At 41.3% G+C, this 19,608-nt stretch overlaps 1 protein-coding gene across 10 annotated transcripts in view; it reads right to left on the bottom strand.

The window, feature by feature from the left end:
• The window catches only part of ERC1 (ELKS/RAB6-interacting/CAST family member 1), a 274,756-nt gene that overhangs the window by 13,799 nt on the left and 241,349 nt on the right, over positions 1-19,608 (bottom strand). For 8 of the 10 annotated variants that reach the window (XM_014259338.2, XM_088054896.1, XM_088054899.1 and 5 more), the window contains 2 exons: positions 19,084-19,185; positions 4,032-4,220 (listed from right to left, as the gene is read on the bottom strand). In XM_014259338.2, the coding sequence (XP_014114813.1) occupies positions 4,032-4,220; positions 19,084-19,185 (291 nt within the window). Of the gene's footprint in view, positions 1-4,031; positions 4,221-17,433; positions 17,501-19,083; positions 19,186-19,608 lie in introns of those variants that run through there. The other 2 variants (XM_088054903.1, XM_088054904.1) reach the window with 1 other exon arrangement.

Below are 19,608 nucleotides of genomic sequence, written 5' to 3'. Positions count from 1 at the left end.
CTGCACATTTACAGCTGGGTTTGGAAACAGTGCTGATAGTCCTTAAGCTGTTAACAAACCTCACACTGCTGCCTGCTTCCAACATCTGGTTGCTCTGTTTCTTTTTCTGTTTTCTCTTTACTTTCTCACACTGCTGCCCCTCGAGCCCAGTGCACTGCACCACCTCTGACACACTCCAGTGAGGATTTTCAGCAAATTCCAGTTTCTACACTCTCTTCTTTTGTACAGGCAAGAGCAAGACAAAACCCAAACTATAAATGAAAGTGTGCACCATGTAATTATGTTCTTAATGCCATTTCCTTTCACTGAGGACTAAAATTCTGCACTTACAGGCAGCTATCTGAAATGTGAAACGGAGCAGTCATTCCACAGAGCTCAGGGATATCAACATAATGATACCTCTAGGACAAAGGGAAAGAAAATATGGTATTTAAGAGAAATTGCTAGGATAATGCAATTATTTATAATGAATGAACGGAATTTTTATTTCTTGGTGTTAAGACTTGGGACATTCCCCTTTCCTTCTGGTAGCTTCAGTTTTTTAATAAGAAAAGTCAAATAGGACAGAACTGGTGGAAGGATGACAGTTCCAGAGACAGTACTGGGTAGCTTATTTGGGGACATTGGGTCAGAACTGCCCCAAAGGGACATTTTCCACCACAGGAATAATTTAATGACACGGTTCTGAGCATTTTAGAGTCTTTACTGTCCACAACTTAGTCTAGTATATTATTTTAGATTAGATTTTGAGACACCATATACTCCTAAGTACTGGCTTCAGTTCTTCACTACAAATGGAGCACAGTTTTACCACAGTAAGTCAGCCTTACAAAATGTCTTTGATAAAATGCCAACAAAGAATGACACAGTATCTTGGCCCCATAGCTTGATTACAATCAATCTTCCCCAGGGACCTGGTCGCAGCCCCAAGCCTGACAGAGTTCAAGAAGTGTTTGGATAATGCTCTCAGGCACCTGCTGTGATTCTTGGGAATGTTTTGTGCAGGGATAAGAGTTGGACTGGATGGTCCTTGTGGCTCCTTCCCAACTCAGCATATTCTGCAATCACTGGAAGTCCCTAAGGAATACCACTGAACTTAATGGTAGTGTCAAGACACTATTGTGCATAAGAGGCACCGATATCAGTCAAACTTTGAGACTACAAAATTATTTTTGTGGCAACAAATTTGCCTTAGATCCATGGTGTTGGTGCTGGCAGATACTTTTGCAACAGCTGTTTGTACATTAGTTTCTGTGGCTCTCCGTGGATGCACTGGAAGAGTGGAAAGGTTAAATCCATTTCATACACCAGCTGTATCTACCAAATCCATTTCATACACCAGTTGTATCTACCAAAAGAAGCCACAGAAAACTCCTGCTGTTCATACCTGAGCCTCCCCAGCAGCTGTGAAAGATGCACCAAGTAGTTGGCTGTGATCAAACACAGCAAAGCAACCTCTGTCAATGAAAGTTGCTGCAGTGGCAAATAACAGCTCCAAAAGCAGCAGTAGGAAAATGAATTCTTAACTATTTATAATAATAACCCCAAAACAACCAAACCAAACTGGGTAATCTCATTGGTGAGAAGTGGATACGTTGGCATCATGCTTAAATATTATTGGTGTTGGTTAAATGTATCCTCCCTAATCACGTTAGCACTTCTTAACATTCAAGAGGATTAATTTTTTCCCACTGAGGCTTGTAAAGCATTATCTACAGAAGATCATATTAGAAGGGACAGGAGTGAATTTAATGCACTGGATTTGAAGTAATTTACAAAACTCATTAAAATTCCAAAGATGCAAAATGGGTGTTCTGTGATGGGCTTCTGCAAATCTGGAGAACTGATTCCCACCCCCCATGGGAACACTTGAAGCACAAAGGAAACTCTGCAGCTAGAAACAGAAAAGCTCCATGGCTTAAATGAAAAGTCTGCTTTGTAAATTGAAATATATCATTAGTTTGTGTTTTGCAACTGAAGCTTCTGAAATACCATCCCAGTGAGTATGGGAAAGCAGAAAAGACAGCTACATTTTATTTTAGCTGACATTATTTATGCTTGGGAATCGTGAATGGAGAAGTAACTTTAAACAACTGTGATGACAGCACTGCAGAATTAAGACAATAATGTGAGGGGGTAGAAAAAGAATTCTTTTCTCTTTCCAGAACAACTTAGGTAATTCCCTTTTTCCACAATTTCTCACAAAGCTTTCTTTACTGTGTAGCCCATAAATGTGGCTAACAGACTAGCAAAGTTTTAATGGGAAATATTATTTTTGGGATTACTATTCACAAGAACTTGACAAAGAAAGCCTTTCCTATCTTCTTTACCCACATCTCTTGATCAAATAGATCCTGATCCCCACAGATCATGATTGTATACAGCTATAATTAATGAGGTAATTTATATCAGATATCCAAACTTTGCCCATATCCACTGTCATTTTCAGAGGTGCCTCCCATACATGTGACAGGTTTTGTCTCCCACTGCTTCATCCCAAATCTGACAGACAAGGTGGTTCAAAATAATGTGTCTTGTGCTTTGATTTATACCATAGGAGCTGTAAGGCTTTAACAGAGGAGGATGGCTTGCATAAAACTGAAGAAATTTTAATCCTGTATCAGTGATTACAGAAGGCAGGAGGCTCTGAAGGGAAAAGGAATGTGTCATGGCCATAGAGGCACATCACTATCAAGGGAGGCACAGGGCACATGCTGAATCAGTAAATGTATGAAGACAGGTACAGAGGGAGAGCATGACTGTCTTGTACCATCTCAGCCCTGTTACAGACATATTTATCTCCAGAGGTCTGCTCTTTCTGCATTTGCAGACATGCTTCTGTTGGTTTCCTGCAATTTGGCTGCTCTCTCCAATTTTTGAATCAAAATTCAGTCTTGAGTCAAAAGTTCAAGGAAATTAGTTTTAAAATCACAAAGGAAGAAAACCAGAGCTGAAGTGTTCAAGATAGGCTCAGGATATGTTCACTGACCCACAGAAATCAACTTTTAACTGTGTAGGCTATTGTGTACACTGGATAGAGTTTGGTATAAAACATATGAAAGTGAATAGTGAAAGAATTGGCATTATAATCAAAGTCAGGGTTAAAAAGACAAAACTAGTCACATTTAGCTCTGGTACAAGTCCCTTGTAATAGTTTAATTTAAAGAAAAAAAAAGGCATTCAGGAACATAGGACTAGAAAGTTAAAGTAAAAAAATGTTGAAAAGATAAATAAGAACACATTAGAAAAAAGGTTGTAGTGAATGGTGAATTACAGTCCAGAAAAAAGAGACAAAAAACTGCCAATGAAGGGATTAAGGAAGGCAGGACAAGCTGGGAGGGAGATTATTTCAGTAGATGATTTATAAATAGACTGACAGCCTCTTCTGGAGACTTCATCTGACAAACTCTTATTAAACCCTCTCAGTTCTGTATTCCAAAACTCCTGGAAATATACAGTTGGGTTTCTGAAGTCACTGTGTATGTGGATATAAGCATGGGTGTGTCACATCCAGCACACTGAGTCCAAAAGGTGGGTAAGCAGTAGAAATTACTGGCAGAATATTTTGTAACATGGACACTGCATTCACTTATACAAAACCACTCATAAAAATGCGTCAATTAAAATAGAAATGGTTTATAGAACTAAAGTAAGACTTAAGATCTTGATGACTACACTGAATTATAGAGAACAGCTAAAATTTAACAGTTAAAACATGGCAAAAGCGATATCCTGCAATTTGATTCCCACGAGTGCGGAGATGCGTGGCCCCAAGTACAGACAAAAGAGCAGATGAAATTCCATAATAGATAATAAATTAGAAAAATATATTATTATTATTTATTAAAAATAGATTAAAAAAATGACTGCCTCCTTTTATGACTGAGGAGTTGATCTTTGCTACCTGCTGTCAGCACTCAGGCCGCGGTGACACTGTGGACGCGGTGTCAGCACATTTTGGCGCGGCACGCGAGCAGAGGCTGAGCGGGCAGGCTCAGGTCCTTGTGCAGAAGCTGAGGCCACCAACTCACCTGTTCCTGGCTCATCCTGCGCAGTTCCCTCTCCCAGGCTGCCTGGTCGCTGTCCAGGTGGTAGGAGGCGGGCGGGGTGAGGCCCTGCAGGATCAGGGGGTCGCGGTCGTGGCACAGGGCTGTCAGATGGCCGATGTACAACTTCAACTTGCTGCGGTTCTGCTCGAGTTCTAACAGGGGCTGAATTATCTGAAATAAGAGAGACAGACAGAGAGCACGGCCTGAGACCCAAGCAGTGATGAAGGCAAAGATCAGCCTCTCAGTTACAATCCTGCCCAGCTTTCAGTGGGAGAAACCTGCCCACTCTTTCCCTGGTCCGTAACACACCGAGCATCCAGGAGGAAACCACGCTCTGAAAGGGGGCAGTGATGACAGCTGCGTGATTAGATGGGGAAATAATGGTGATATGGGTGGAAAAATGAAACAATGAATGCATTAACTCTACTGATTACCCAACACTACTTCACTTTAACTACTCAAAAGAAGATTTTTCTGACAAAAGGTGTCTGTCCACAACTTGTCCGTAAGGCAATGTCAATAAAGATTTTTAGCTCGTTTTGCCAACAAACATTTCACTGCAAATTAAGAATGCAATAAACATGTTCTAAAGAGAATAGTTTCAAATTATGCCAAAACACAATTCTAAGACGATCACACCTCTGCTGTAGAAATTGGATAGAGACATATCTTCACCAGAAAGTTAAAATTTTATTTTCTATAATGTTTTATAAGGTACAGTATTCTATAGTTTTGAAAAGGCAATGACCTTTATTATACAAGCCAGATTCTATATAACAAACCAAAAAACTGAAATCTATAATAAAGTACTATTTTATTTCATTATACTTTACCCAATCTGAATCTAATCATTGTTCCTCAATGCAATCCGAACCAGAGTCATCCAGCTCCCATAAAAAGTATCTGAAGAACCATTTCTCATTTTTTTTACAAAAATACAGAGTTTGAGTGTGTAAATACCGACCGGGATCCTCCGCTGTGACCTTCCACAAGAACACTGCCTCATTTGCTCTGGATGTTTGCGGGCACATATTCAAAACCTCAGTAATGCAAACCTCTAAGGTTTGCAGCTGATGAAAAATTCGGGAAGGGCTGAGTTTAGGGCCCCCTTTCCATAAAATGAGGTGCAGGGCAGGGAGAGCTGGGGAGCCTCCCAGGCAATTTCTGTTTGTGCTCCCAGGCAGAGGCTGCACCTGCTGGGGGCAGCTCTTCAATAGGACACCTCTGACCCTGCTAACGAAGGACTGAGATAATCTCTGACACAACAAAACAGGGTGCTGGCATTACTTTCAACAAAGACTCGGGATTTGACCCTGTTTAACAAGGCTGTCAGGGCTCACTAGTTTTGTTTCCAACGCTGTTTTACGTGGATTAGTTTGTGCAGGCTGTGAGGATCTGGGAGGCATGGCTGAGCAGCTAGCTAATGTCAGGCTCTGCGTCCTGCCAAGCTCTGCAGCCCTCACCAGCACATCTGCCATGGGACAGGAGACAGGCAAGAAACCTGAAAGGGAGGGAGAGAGCTCACGTGCTTTAGTGAAAGCCATGGAGCCTGGGGCAGCCTCTGGTTGCAGATATAAACACACATAAATAATGCTTTGTTGTATCAGGATGGGATGGGTGGACAAGGAGCTGGAAGGAGAAGTGGCTGAGGGCTGATCCCAGAGGGTTGTAATTAGTGGCACAGGGTCTAGTTGGAGGCCTGTCATTAATGATATTCTCCAAGGCTCAGTACTGGGCCCAGTATTATCCAGCTTATTCACCAATGACTCGGATGAAGGGGCAGATGCCTCCTCAGCAAGTTCACTGCTGACACAAAGCTGGCAGGAGTGGCCAATAGCCCTGAGAGCCATGTGGGCCCTCAGAGAGACCTCAGCAGGTTAGAGAGATGGGCAGGGAAGAAGTGTCTGAAATTCAGCGAAGACAGGGCCCTGTACCTGGGGAGGAATAAGCCCATGGACCATCACAGGCTGGGAAGCAGCTCTGCAGAGGAGCTGGGGCTCCTGCTGGACAACAAGCTGTCCATGAGCCAGCAGTGTGTCCTTGGGGTCCTTGGGGGCAGCAGTGTCCTGGAGTGGGTAAGGAAGAGCTCCAAGGGAAGCCTGGAAGATCCTGCCCCTCTGCTCTGCCCTGGTGAGGCCATACTGGAGTGCTGTGTCCAGTTCTGGGCTCCTCAGCACAAGGAGCTCCTGGAGAGAGGCCAGGGAGAGCAGCAAAAATGATGAGGGGACTGGAGCATCCCTCTTATCAGGACAGGCTGAGGGAGCTGGGCCTGGGCAGCCTGGAGAGGACTGAGAGGATCCCATCAGTGGCTGAGTATCTGCAGGGAGCCTGCCAGAGGATGGAGACAGGTTTTTGGTGGTGCCAGGCAATAGGACAAGAGGCAATGGGCAGACACTGATGCTCAGAAGTTCCACCTGAACATGAGGAAGAACTTCTTTCCTGTGCAGTGACCGTGCACTGGAACAGAACGTGCAGAGAGGGTGTGAAATCTCCCTTAGGGAGATGTTCCAGAACCATCTGGAGGCAATGCTGTGTCCCATGTGCTCTGGGGTGGCCCTGCTCGAGCAGATGTCCCACTGTGGCTCCCTCCAGCCTGACCCAGTCTGTGATTCTGTGACTGCAAACTGCAGCAGGGCAGAACACTCTGCTGTCCTGTACACAGGGCAAGAGCAAGGGACATTTTAATAGAATCAACAGTTACATTTCACTTCCATCACCAAGCAAAACTGCCTTTAGCCAATTACATCCATCAGCTTTGGTTATTTACTGAATTCAGTGACTAATGTAACTAATTCAGTAACCATGCACCCCAATTTCAGATAATATCTGTTACCAAGATTCTGATCTGAAAATGGATTGCCTGTGCAAGTGAAAACCAGTGACACTTCTAATTTAATGGATGGCTTTCCTATCTTTCTTACTATTTGATTTGCCCACAGAGGGTAAAATGATGGATTATCACACCTTAAGAAGATACTGTTCTATAAAAATGTAACAGTCAATGTCTAGATAATAGATAATAACTAGCCCAATCAATGTAGTAGCTGCCTTGTATTCATTTCAGATACCACAATCTCTTTAGTATCTGTCAGATGTGAGATTCCAGTCTGAAAAGGATCTGTCTGGGTAAATTTCCTGGCTACTCTTTGTGAACAGAAACCCTCCTTGATGAAGAGAAAGCAGAGCTATCTAGCAAGTAAGAATGGAATATTTTCATCCAACAGTTGAATTTGACTGCCCAGGGATAAATCCCCTTTCCAAGCACATTCCTCCTGCACCCTTCCCCCTTTTACCTCGAGCTGGAAAGAGGCCAAAAGAGGCGTGTGAAAGTTCTTAACTAGCAGCCCTCCCAAAGCTGCTCACAGAGCAATCACTGCCCTCACTTGGGATCCATTAAATGCTGCCAGTGGAGTAGGAAGTGCCCTTATATCTGAATTCCTGCCATATCTAACTGGAGCTGGCCCTGAGCAAGAGGCACTGAGCTTCCCACACAGCACAGCTGCCCTGCCTTATCTCAAGAGGGTGGAAGAGCGTTTGCTAAGTGGAAAAGCAGGGTTCATAACCCACATGGTGTTCTCAGGATCAGCTCAGAGCTGCAGAGCTTTCTAGGAAAACAGTGGGTGAACAGACCAAACCCAGGAGTGCCTTCTAAAGCAGCCCTGGTTCATTAATTGCCCTGATAGGTTTAGGCCATCCTCATCAATGCGTGGAATGAAGTCTGCTTAATGTACCCTAAACCTCAGAATATTGCTAATGGCCAGCTAGGTTTGACAACATCTCACTAAAAAAGGCAATCACTACAGCTCTGAGGCAGAAACGTGCAATGTTGGAGTCTGAGGCACTGAGAGTGTGCCCTTACCTCTGACACCTGGCTCTGACATCCAAGAAAACACTGAATTTCATATCACACCATGGAAACAACTGTGAAAGTTAAACAGAAAAGCTAGGAGTGTAAGTGTGTAAACTAGAAAGTTTTCTTAAGTCACTGGGTGAAAAAGTTAGAGTTTAAACTAGTTTAGAGAACAGAAGACAAGATGGGGGATTTAGGGTGTTGTTTCTTGTCCTTCTTTCTGCTTCATCTTCTTCTTCCAGAGGTTTTTGGGTAGCAGTAGGTGATTGGATAGGTAAAAAAATGCTGCAGTGCAGCACACAGGTGTTGGGTCATTGGATCACTTAGAAAAACAATTAACTTGGCATTTGTTAATTGGGTAAATAGACATATAAAAGACCTTGAAGAAGATCTTTGATGGTCATTTTGTACCTTTCTATCTTAGTGCACGTAGGTCCTTGTACTCTGTGTATATTTAATATAGATAAAAGAAGAATAAGCAATCAAGTCAGAACAAGAGAAAACTGCCTCTCCCTCATCTATCTCAGTCCAAGGGGAAAAGAACCCAACCATGAATGTTCTATCAAGACAGTGGAATGCCTGACAAATCTCTCATGCAAACCCAACCAACCTCAACTGCCTAATAAAGATATTTGAGAACATACTCCAAATTTGACTTGAAAACAACATGTTCAGAGATTTTGTACATTGTTTTAAAATCTCTGACTATGACAAATGTGAATCTAGCTATGGGTTTACACGCCATTGGGGCAAAAAAGCTTTAGAATGAAATGAGATTGCTTCTTCACTGCTAGTCCTACTGTTGCTGGACAATGGTCAACTGAAATGTGGGTATCTGAATTTCAAGGTTTATATGCTAAATCTCTGCATTTCAATACCTATATGTGCAAGCAGTGTGTACTGGAAGTATGCAAAAATACATAGGTGGTTATTTGGAAAAGAAAACCAGCAAATGTCCACAGACATCTGCAGAAGAAAGAGTGAGTTTAATCAATGTGAAATTCCCCACAAGCACCAGCTTTAAATGATTCCTTCTCCAGGCAGAAGGGCCAATGACCTGGTCACCTTTCTCCCTGCTAGCAATCCCTTTTTCTCTGAAGGAACCAACCACTTTTCTTTTTCAGAACCAAGCATTTAACTTTATTAATTTCAGAAAATATCTTCTAAATTTCCACTTAAAAGAACCTGCAGCTGCCATTTTGAAATAAAGTCTTAGAGACACCCCTAAAAACCTGCCTGTTTTTGCAACTGCATCATTTGACCTTGTAAAAGTTATCTCCTTACACAACTTCGCCTTACTTGTCAGAATAATTCATCAATGTGGAGGTTGATCATGGATCAACAGCAGTTATCTTTGAAAAAGAAGGGAGAAAATAGCATTTTTTGACACAGCAAGGGCAATAAAGTGCCATATTTACATTTGGCATATTTACATTTGCTGCCATACCCCCCTGTTAACCTGACTGCCTTGTGTGCACAGACTGTGTGTATATACCCACCACAGAACCCTACAGCACAGGGTGATGCTGCTAAGTGGTCTTCATTTTGCAATCAATTAATTCAAAGATTAATTCAAAAGAAAATATCTGAGAGGAAAAAAAAAATAAATCCCTGGAAGTGCAGCTAGATCAAGAAGAAAATAAAATAGAACTGAGAAACAATCTCAGGTGTCAAAGTAAACAATGACAGTGTTTTTGTTATTAAAAGTGCCACAAAGAAGTGTAGGTGGAATAAATCTGAAAGTTTCCAAGGAATTAAGTAATTTGAGAAATGATCTAGCTTTGCCAACCTGATCTACACACTGTGAGTGCTCATGGTAAATCCTGCACAGCACAAATAAAGAAGGAATTCTGAAAAAAATCCAAGCAGAAACCCAAAGCACCACCAAACACCTCCTCAAAACTTCAGACTGGACATAAATATGTTTGGGAACACAGTGCAGGTAGTCCTTTATCTCCCATCAACCACATCCACATGAGAGTGGAAAATTAATTTCAAACTTTGTTACATACAATTGCAACTATGCTACCCAACAAAACCTACTTCCCAAACTACCACAGCACAGGAGAGGATGGGGCCAAAGACTGTGTAAGCACATATGTTTGTTAAAAAGGAATTATTTCAAAAGGACCTGACAAATCTCTGTATACCTCCCTGGATCTGGGTTTTATTATAGATATTGCCAGACAAGGATATTTTGCCTCTACAACTAAATATCTTATAATGAGAGATATGAAAATAAACTAAGATAGTGAGTGACACAGTCTGGAAGTATTTGCATGGCAAATTGAATTATGCCTTCTTGCTCAGACCATTTGTGTTTGTTTGGCAACAAACAGAAGGGTTCAACAATAATATTGTAACCACTGAATGCAAAGGAGTTTTATGAGGCATGAATTTGGCTCAGAACGTGCAAAGCTTTCCCAAATTCAGAGCAATTCATCACTGATGTCTTCCCTTCATTATTTTAAATGGAAACAGAAGAAAGTTCTCCAAAAGACACGTCCTGACCTCAGTTCAGTTCAGCTCAGTTCACTGATACAGAGATACTTGGTTTCTTCAGAAGACCCCCACACAAAAGCTCAAGGACAGGCTCAGTATTCTTTACATTATTTTAAAGACAAAAAAAAATAAAGGATTTAACTCTAACCTTCAAAATTTTCCCCTCATAAACCAGAACAATATACTTGAGGAGCTAAAAGAGATTCTGGCTATTTTGACAGAGCTGTCTTACTCAGTTCCTTTCTGACAGAATCAATTAGGAAATCATTTTTATATAGCAAATTATTTTTGAAATTTTTATACACCATGAACAAATCCCATGGATTAATGATTTCCAGAGTTCACCCTCTTCACCTTGGGAAAAATCCAGAACAGAAAAAAAGAAGAGAAAAAAAACAAACTGGGGATAGGAGTTTTGTCATTAGCTCCCTGAGTTTAAATAAAAACCTTTCCCCATCATGTAGGTGAAGCAGAGAATTGCAGAGGGTTGGTTGGGTTCCTAAAGCACTCAAAAAGAGCGAGTAGTTCTAAAATATTTTTATACATAACAAATGCAGAAGTGCTTTCCATGACACCGGCAACTTGCACTGTGCACACCTCACACCTTTATTATTAAAATCTTCATTGGAACACTTCACCCCTGTAAGCTGTGTTACTTACCAGGGTAAATTTTTGAATAATAAATTAAATTATAGAAAGCTGTGAAACTGGGTAGTCAGTGACAATTATCATCAAGGAAAATAAAGGAGTCCCACAGTAAGCAAAAATAATTTAACTGCAATGTTTGCAGCTTGGATTTAAACAGCATTCTCCTGATCAAACCTTCCTAGGTGTAACTAGGCAAGTGTTGATTCCACAGAATCAGTCAGAATTTATGCTGATTCCTTCTCTACAAAAATACAGCAGCTAGAATATCAGTAAGAACAACCTGCTTATATTTTTATTGCACTCAAGCTTTTTAGGTCTTGTGAACGAGCAAGTACCCACATTTCTTGGTGTGCTGTATTCCTGTTGTGCCAAGGGGAAATAGGAAATGGTGCCCACATTTCTTGGTGTGCTGTATTCCTGCTGTGCCAAGGGGAAATAGGAAATGGTGCCCACATTTCTTGGTGTGCTGTATTCCTGCTGTGACAAGGGGAAATAGGAAATGGTGCCCACATTTCTTGGTGTGCTGTATTCCTGCTGTGCCAAGGGGAAATAGGAACTGTGCCTTTTTTTGTCTGACAGCAGGACGTGGCAGCACGGTGCAGGGGAGCGTGGCTGTGGCGATGCTGATGCACCAGGGCTGTGCTCTGCTGTCTCTCTGCTGTCTCCCTGCTGCTAACACAAAGCAGGAGGTGTTTCCCAAGTACCAGAGAACACCATCAGCTTCTCCTGTTCACATGAACTGTAACCTCCCTGTCTGCAGGTGACAGCAAGCTCGGTGTTCTCCAACTCTGGGTCTTCATTCTGCCGTGGCAGCTCTCTACCTGCTGCAAGCCACTTCCAAAGCAAAGACCTGTGAAGGTTTATCTGCTTTTAGGAAGTCTTTCTGGAGTTGCAAATGCGAAATCCCATGAATAAATACACCTATTTATACATATATGTAGTTGTTCTTATCTAAAAGTTACTTTGACAATCAGATGTAGCTGGAGAGCCTGCAGTGAGTACTGTGAGATGGAACTGGAAATCCTGACCTGTCCACCAGTCATTAGCAACTTCACCAGCCAGGAAAATGCAGTGTCTAAACTGGCTACATGTTTTTATTTTAGTTACCATTCTCTGGAGCTTGTTTTCATAGTTAATACACTGGAAAGCAGGTTTGGGCTCGATTCTTCTTCTTACATTGTTCATCTCCCCTGTCCCTCAATTTCTTTCCTTCTAAGTGACAGCTGCTCATCCTCTGAGTGTCCTGCCTAGGAGTGCCAGAGCTCAGAATGGCTGTGAGATATTACAGAATATCACACAAGCTGCAAGGAACAATTCTCCTGGAAGTGGCCAGAAACAAAAATGTTTGAGTGCAGAATCCCTACTTGCTACAAAGACCAAGCCACCAGTAGAAGATTATGTTCAGCTGCAAATCAAAAGAGAAAATAAGACACAGACCTGGCATAATCTCATCTGGCAGAAATGAATGATGGCCTTTTTGCCATTGTTCTGTTGAAAAGCACAAATCTCTACAAAAAGAAACCAGCCATCTGTTTTGAATGTTTTAGACTGTAAGTATCTACTTGTGTTTTTCTTTGATCTGTAAGAATAATAGGAAGACAGTGATACAGTCCAGTTACACCTCTGTTGTGAGTGTTTAATTCATCCCAGAGCTGCAGATTACAAAATTCCATCTGGAAATCTTGGTTTTATCATTCTGGGATCAGAAAGAAGATGAACAACGTATCAAGATCAGCTCTTTTGTGCTCATAGATATAACATTCTTGGACAGAGAATATATTCTTCTGACAGAAATTAGTTATTCAACAGCAAAATAATAGTTTTAGGGGAAAAAAAAAAAGCTAGCAGTAGAATTGTTCTCCAAAAGGAAAGGACCAGGAGTGGAAGCTGACTTTGTCTCAAGGAAAGCATTCTTCCCAAACCCTCCTAAGGATAAATTTGTTACATCATCTTATTTGAGGGCATCACATTAGGGTTCTTACTAAAAGTTGCCCATCCAAAAAGGGGAGTGAAGAGCCCTGATTGTCACCAACATCTGATGACAAAAATGAATCTGGCCTCTCTCTATCTCTGTCAGGACAAATTTAAGCAATGTAACATTATCACATGTAGCTGCCTTCAAATTTTGCACAGGGTATGTCTCCAAGGCAAGCACAAGACACTTTCACAATGCTCTTGCAGGCCTGGATGAAGAATTGTCCTTATGTAGTACAATATCATTATTGTACTACACAATTAGTTTATAGATTTTTAGAGAGGGGAAGAAATGACTCTTCAGAAGACAAGAGATGTCAGTAAAGAACAAGAGACAGTGGTTGAAAGAGCTTTGTCCAGCATGCTGGAATGGCAGCTCCTAAAAAATACGGGTTATTTTCCCTTTTCTTAGGAAGGAATAGGATCTTGGAAAAAAAATAGGAAGTAGTAAGAGAGTCAAACACAAACCTAACATAATTTCAGGAACAATTTCAAAAATGAGGTATTAGAATTGTATCATATCACTTTAACAAGACAATTTCCAAATATCTCACAGTAATAATACCTAGCACTAACTCAGCACTTCTCCCAAGCAGAACTTGCACTTTTACAAAAACTTCAGCTCCTTTTGCGATTAGAGGATTTGAGACAGGGAGAAAGAGAACAAGTGAGTGGTTGGAGACAGGAATGAATTTATCTTCTGAATCGTGGTCTAGTAGTGTGTCCAGTAAATAACAATGTAATATGAGTCAGGCATGAAGGCCTGGTGGTTTTGACCATTTTGCATGATCTAACAATTAAAAAGACCATATTGAAAATAAATCTAGTCAAAAGGCTTATGAGGTCACAGCGTAGTGAGTGACAATATTGAGAAGCTCAGAAGTGTGACAGCAGGACAAGCAGTCCTGTACAAAATGTGTCTTGTGGAGAGAAGATCACATTTATGTAGTGAATTAATCCTGTGTAATCTAAACATGAAACTCACCATGGAAAACTATTTACTTCACTAAAAGAAATCAGAAGTGTCTTCACTAAATTTTACTTCACTAAAATTTAATCAGAAATTGAGAGAAATAATGTAGAAAAAGAAGCTTCCCAAAGAATAGACACTTTCAGTGTTGTAGTGATCCCAATGAGAACTTCACGTGGTTTGACTGCTCTGGCAAAGATTACATTAAGCCTTGAGATTAGCCAAATATTTTCCTGTAATGACTTACCCCCTCTTTCCACCACAGACATCACCTCTGAAATCTGAATTTTGTGAGTGCCCTCAGTGCCTAGCTCACAATGCTTACTGCTTCTGAGTTAAACCTGCCAAGCTCAAGTATTAAAGAAAAATGTCACAAAGAAGAACCACTTTTGTCTTACAATATTTTTACAGTCACAGGAATTGCCAATATTTTCATCATCTTGAAATATCTCTGTTGTTATGCACTCCAGTTCCCCACTATCTCTTTGACCATTCCACTGTTGCTCGAATAAACATAATAATATTTTTATTTTTTTTTTTTTTTTTACTGGATGAAGCAGATTTCTGAACCACACCCACTCTTTCTCCCATTTTAGGGAGCACAGCTGTGCTTCACAAGACAACTGGATGAATTGAGCAGCTTGGGAAATTTCTGTATGGAAATTTTCTCCTTTCCCCGTGGCACAGGTTTACAAGAGGATACACCCACACACACACCTGTCTTTTTGCATGTATTAGATCTCTTCAGGTGTAAATTCTTATTATTCTAGATCAAAGGGAGTAATAACTAATTAAGCCATTGGCCAGAGCACTTTGGCATGTGAGAGAGACCCAAGAGCATCCTGATGTGAAAGCACACTGGAACTGACTGGGATGTGGAGGGGGATAGAGCTCCATCTGGGGAATAAAAGGAGTCATAAGAAATCCAGGCAGCAAGGAAATGAGCCTAGTGAAAAATGCAAGGAAGGACTATTTCAGGGTGAAAGATGGTATTTACATTGAACTACAAACTGAAATGTAAACTACCATCCTCAGAAATTACAGGCAGGGTGCAGATGTTTATGAACAGTGCTCCATTTCAGGGGACCTCTACCTGATAATGCTGTCATGTACAGACTTGGCATAAGTAAATATTAAATTCAAGTCAATTCCAGAATGCTGGAGGGGAAAAACCTTAAGACCTAAACCATAAAAATAAAATAATGTAGTTAATTATTGTACATAGTTTTTTGGTCTCCATTTAATCTTCAGTATTGACTGGAGGCGATTCCATCCACAGACCTGAAGGAACCTTAAAAAACAAACTTATTGCCAAGTCCCCTGCTATTAGTTACATTTTATCATTGTAATACATAAATTTAATTTAACACATGGAGGTCAGGGACTCTGTAACTTACATCATCTTAGCTTTTACAAAGAGAATAAGGGCGGTTTTTTTTTAAATGAACGTGGAATATCACAGTAAAAACATGTGCTCTGTTGGGAATAACTGGCTTGGGAAGCATCCATCACCTTTACACCCTCCCTGCTGATGTATGCATGACAATCTCGAGGCTGACAAGTTTCTGGTGTGTGTGTGGAAGGCAAGGCTGCTGGCTGACTCTTTATTTTGACTGGGATGCTCTGTAACAGCTTTCCTGAGGAAAGTGCCTCCAACTGGAGAGAGAAGCTGTATTTAATGTCAGCCACCCATTAATTCAGAAAACTATGAAGAGCCATACTCATAGCACAGCTGCATTCTTAAATGCATCAGCACATGGGAGAGGAAAGAGACAGATCTTTCCCTCATTGTTTTCTACACAAACTCCAGGTTTGCTCCAGAAGGAAAATCAGAATTATTCCTACCTTCATAGCGAGTGTCCTCTTCCTTTTCATCATTTACTTACCTGATCTCTCCTGTTTAATTTCTGTGCTTCAGCTGATCTTTTTTACAAGCATTATCTCTAAAGCATTTAACAACATCCCCGAGAGCACAACCATTGCAAGAGCGGTGATTCAAAAAGAATGTGAAATCAACAGCGAGTGGAAATTAATGAAGCACTTTATCAATCTGTCCACTGAAGAGATTTTCTCAGTTCAAACCCCAAGGCATGAAATTCAAGTTTGACACTGTCACAGTTGGATTAAATTTTTCAGATGGTTGGCTTGAAAAGAGGGATTTGATCTATACAGTCAGACAGACTCTAAGTCTGTAGTTAATTGAGCGAGTGCAAGAGATGAGAGTTCCTTATTCTCTCATGAATGTTTTACAAATCTAATACAAAGCAACAATTTTCAGAAATTCAAGGGTCCAGGATTTCCACAGAATTTTTCAGTTTTCTTTCAAATAGCTGATATGAAAAAAATCAAATTCTTAGGAAAAAGTGCACAGAAACTCGTGTGAAATATTTGTTTCTTGAAAGGATAAGTGAAGGAGGAAAAAGTTTCATGTAGATTTTTAAAATACTGACATCAGTCCTTTAAAATACTTCAAGTACTTCAGAGAAATGTATTCTGCTTTAAAACTGATACTCCAAGGCATAAATGAATCCCATGTACTGTAGTGTCATAGTCAGTATTTGACTCCTGGCCAGTAAAAGGTTTTTTGCTAAAGAACAGGTGTGAGGAGAAAGGCTCTGTCCTCTCTAGTGTCCTCCTTTTTGGAAATGGGAGTTGTTGTGGGGACAATTTGACAGCAGAAAAGGAAAAATTGTGGACACAGAGAAACAAAATGCACTTTAAATGAAAAACAGCTCCTAATTTCTCCCCCATTGTTTTGAAAGAATGAGGGAGATGGAAGGGAGGGAGGAAGGTTAAGGGGAAATTCCCCTTTGCCTTCACATTTACAATTTGTACTCCTGGTCCATCTAGAGAATCCTGTATTGTGAGTTGAGAAATATCTGTGACTAGGTTGGACAGTGTGCACGGCAGCAATCTCAGCAGCAGATCTCAACATGCTTAAAACCTTCAGGAGGAACATTGTCTTCAGGAGGAACATTACCTTCAGGAGGAACATTACCTTCAGGAGGAACATTACCTTCAGGAGGAACATTATTTTCAGGAGGAACATTATCTATCTCAAAGCCAATTCTTTACCAACCAGGATGGAAAAAGCACACACAGGTTTGGCTGTGGAGCAAACAGCTTTGAACAAGAATCCGACTGAAAACACTTCCTCCACGAGGTCAATGCTAAATGATATGAAAGACATTTCCTGTTCTCTCGTGCTGGCACAGAAACTCGATTCCATGCCCTGGAAAGTTCTCCCCACAGCAGGGTGAAACAATGATGGGATGATTAGAAGAAGAGAATCACAAAGTGCACACAAGCAGGTGAGAACCCCCCTCATGCACAGACAGGGAGCAAGGGGAGGGAGCACAGCCAGGTCTCACAAGGCACACGAGGGAGGTGTGGGAGTGACTCTGGGAACTTTGCTGTTGGCAGGAGAGGATGGTTCTCACCGTTCTGAACAAAATGGCTGAGCTAAGAGCATCTGACTGGTTATGCCCAAATACCCTCCTCCTCATCCTACAGGTGCACAGGTGGCAGTGGGAGGAGAGCCCCAGAGCAGCATGGGAATGAAAGAAAGACTTGGTTAGTATTTAAAGCACATTGGCAAGTACAAACAGCAGTACAAAGCAATTCCTCACGCAGTACTCTGAGCTACCTCGGTTTCCTTCGCTCTCCTGCAGGCTTTGGCAGCTTCCAAAAATGTCCCTTTGCAGAGGGGAAGTGCAGGCAGAGCCTCTTCCCAACCCCTCTCTTCCTTACTGCCCTTCCCTGCAGGGTCTTTGCAAGAATTTCTGATTTTAGAATATCTAAATTTGATTTTGTTTTTACATATTATCTTTTCATTTCATTTACGCTGCATTCATCTGCAAGCATGTACCAAAGTTACCTGCTGGAAATGGCTTCAGCTCTTTAGACTGCAGTGTAGAAACAAAAGGTATTCTAACATTCGTGGCAAATTAAGAAAAATTAATTTAAAAAATTCCTAAGAAATTAGGAAATCCTTATAATTCTCAGTATTAACAATTTCACCCCTCTTGAAAAAGGAGGGTGAAACACCAACACCTTCCAAGCACACTGCAGAAAATTCAAGCCAGTCAACATAAAGTGGAGGAAGGTACTAATTAACATGCAAAGGGAAGCTCCCTTGATAAAGGGATTTTTTCTGTTAGTTTCTTTGGATGCAGACATGAATGGAGACCTTTCAAGATCTCTTTTTGCAGGGGGAATAAGTAATTGGCTTTTGCCATTTTCCTCTTGTACTTTACTCATTATTTCTGTGTATCATTAGGCTGGCACTTAAAGGTCTAGTGTGAGATGCTTCCCTTCAGATCTCACCAATTTCTACATGAGTCAGAGGGCAAAGAGAAGCATTCCTTCACTCCATTGAGGCAGTGATTAATGATGGCTAATATTTTAATTAAACTGCAGTGGATGAGATTGCAGCATGGGATGTGCAATTATGTTGGCATTTTCTGAGCTGCCCAAGGGATGGTTAATCTCTCTAATAGTTATCAAGCACACGGCTGTGCTTTGTAAATGCCACAGGAGGCTCCTCACTGCTTTGGAGATGGTAAATTGATTTCCCTTCAGCTCATGGCCCACTGAGTTTGGGAGGGAGCAGTCTGTGCTCATTTGGCACCGGGATTTCCTCGTGGGGAATGGAGGGAGCTGCTCGTGTGCAATCCACAGAGCAGAAAGCTGATCCCACAGCACCATTTCCTGCTGCTGAAGACAAGAAACTCCCCTGGGCACTCCACACACTCAAGCAGTGAACCTGAGCTACTAAAACCTGAATATGTCATACAGGACTCGAGTCTCGCATTGGAGGAAAGTTTTTGTTCCTTTTCTACCTCCCTCCTCCTCTCCACCCACCTAACAACAATTGGTACCAGGAACTGTTCATTCACATTTCAGGAGCTTTACACAAAGCCAACACAACAGCAACATCCAGTTCTGGTTTCTAGCTGAGTTCTGAAATGCTATTTTTGTTCTGAGGTACTGCAAGCATGTCAGGGAAAACTGCTTATGACACAAAAGCATCAGCCCCCACAGTAAAAATTACTTTAAAAACAAAAAAAAAAAAAAGAGAGAGACATTACCTGGTCAGGGGAGGGCTTGTGGTTGGTTTGGTTGGAATGGGATGAGGATTTGAGGTGGTCATCCTCATAGTTGTCAGCCATCAGCTTCATACGGTTCTGAGTCTATTTAATAAAAGCAAGAAGAAAGAATCTCAGTCTACCCTCTCATGTTATCATGGGGACTGAAGGGAGCAGGGTTCTCATACAACTGCATATCCAAAATCCATACAAGACACATGCCTGGACATCAGCTGGAATTACCACAGAGAATTGGTAAAAGCAGTGGAGATGTATTCCAACCTGTTCCATTGAAGGCTGAATTAATTTTGCAATTAAGTGGGTCATTTGACTTGTACCTACTAAAACTTGTGCTGTACAAGAAATTAATTTCTTCTTATAGAGGAACAGTTCCTTCTTCACCACAAGATTCTTGGGATTACGGTTCAGACACCAACTTGGGGAAGAATTCAATGAAAATGTGAGTTAGGTGTCCCCTAAGTCAATTAAGAAACTCCCAATGAAGCCCTCAGAAAGCAGTGAGTTTAA

This window comes from Pseudopodoces humilis, chromosome 5, assembly GCF_049639895.1.
Source record: "Pseudopodoces humilis isolate 2021_Gansu_Grassland_sample_001 chromosome 5, ASM4963989v1, whole genome shotgun sequence".
Classification (NCBI taxonomy): Eukaryota; Metazoa; Chordata; class Aves; order Passeriformes; family Paridae; genus Pseudopodoces; species Pseudopodoces humilis.
The sequence above is the reverse complement of the archived record's forward strand: the minus strand, read 5'-3'. Positions and strand labels throughout refer to the sequence as shown.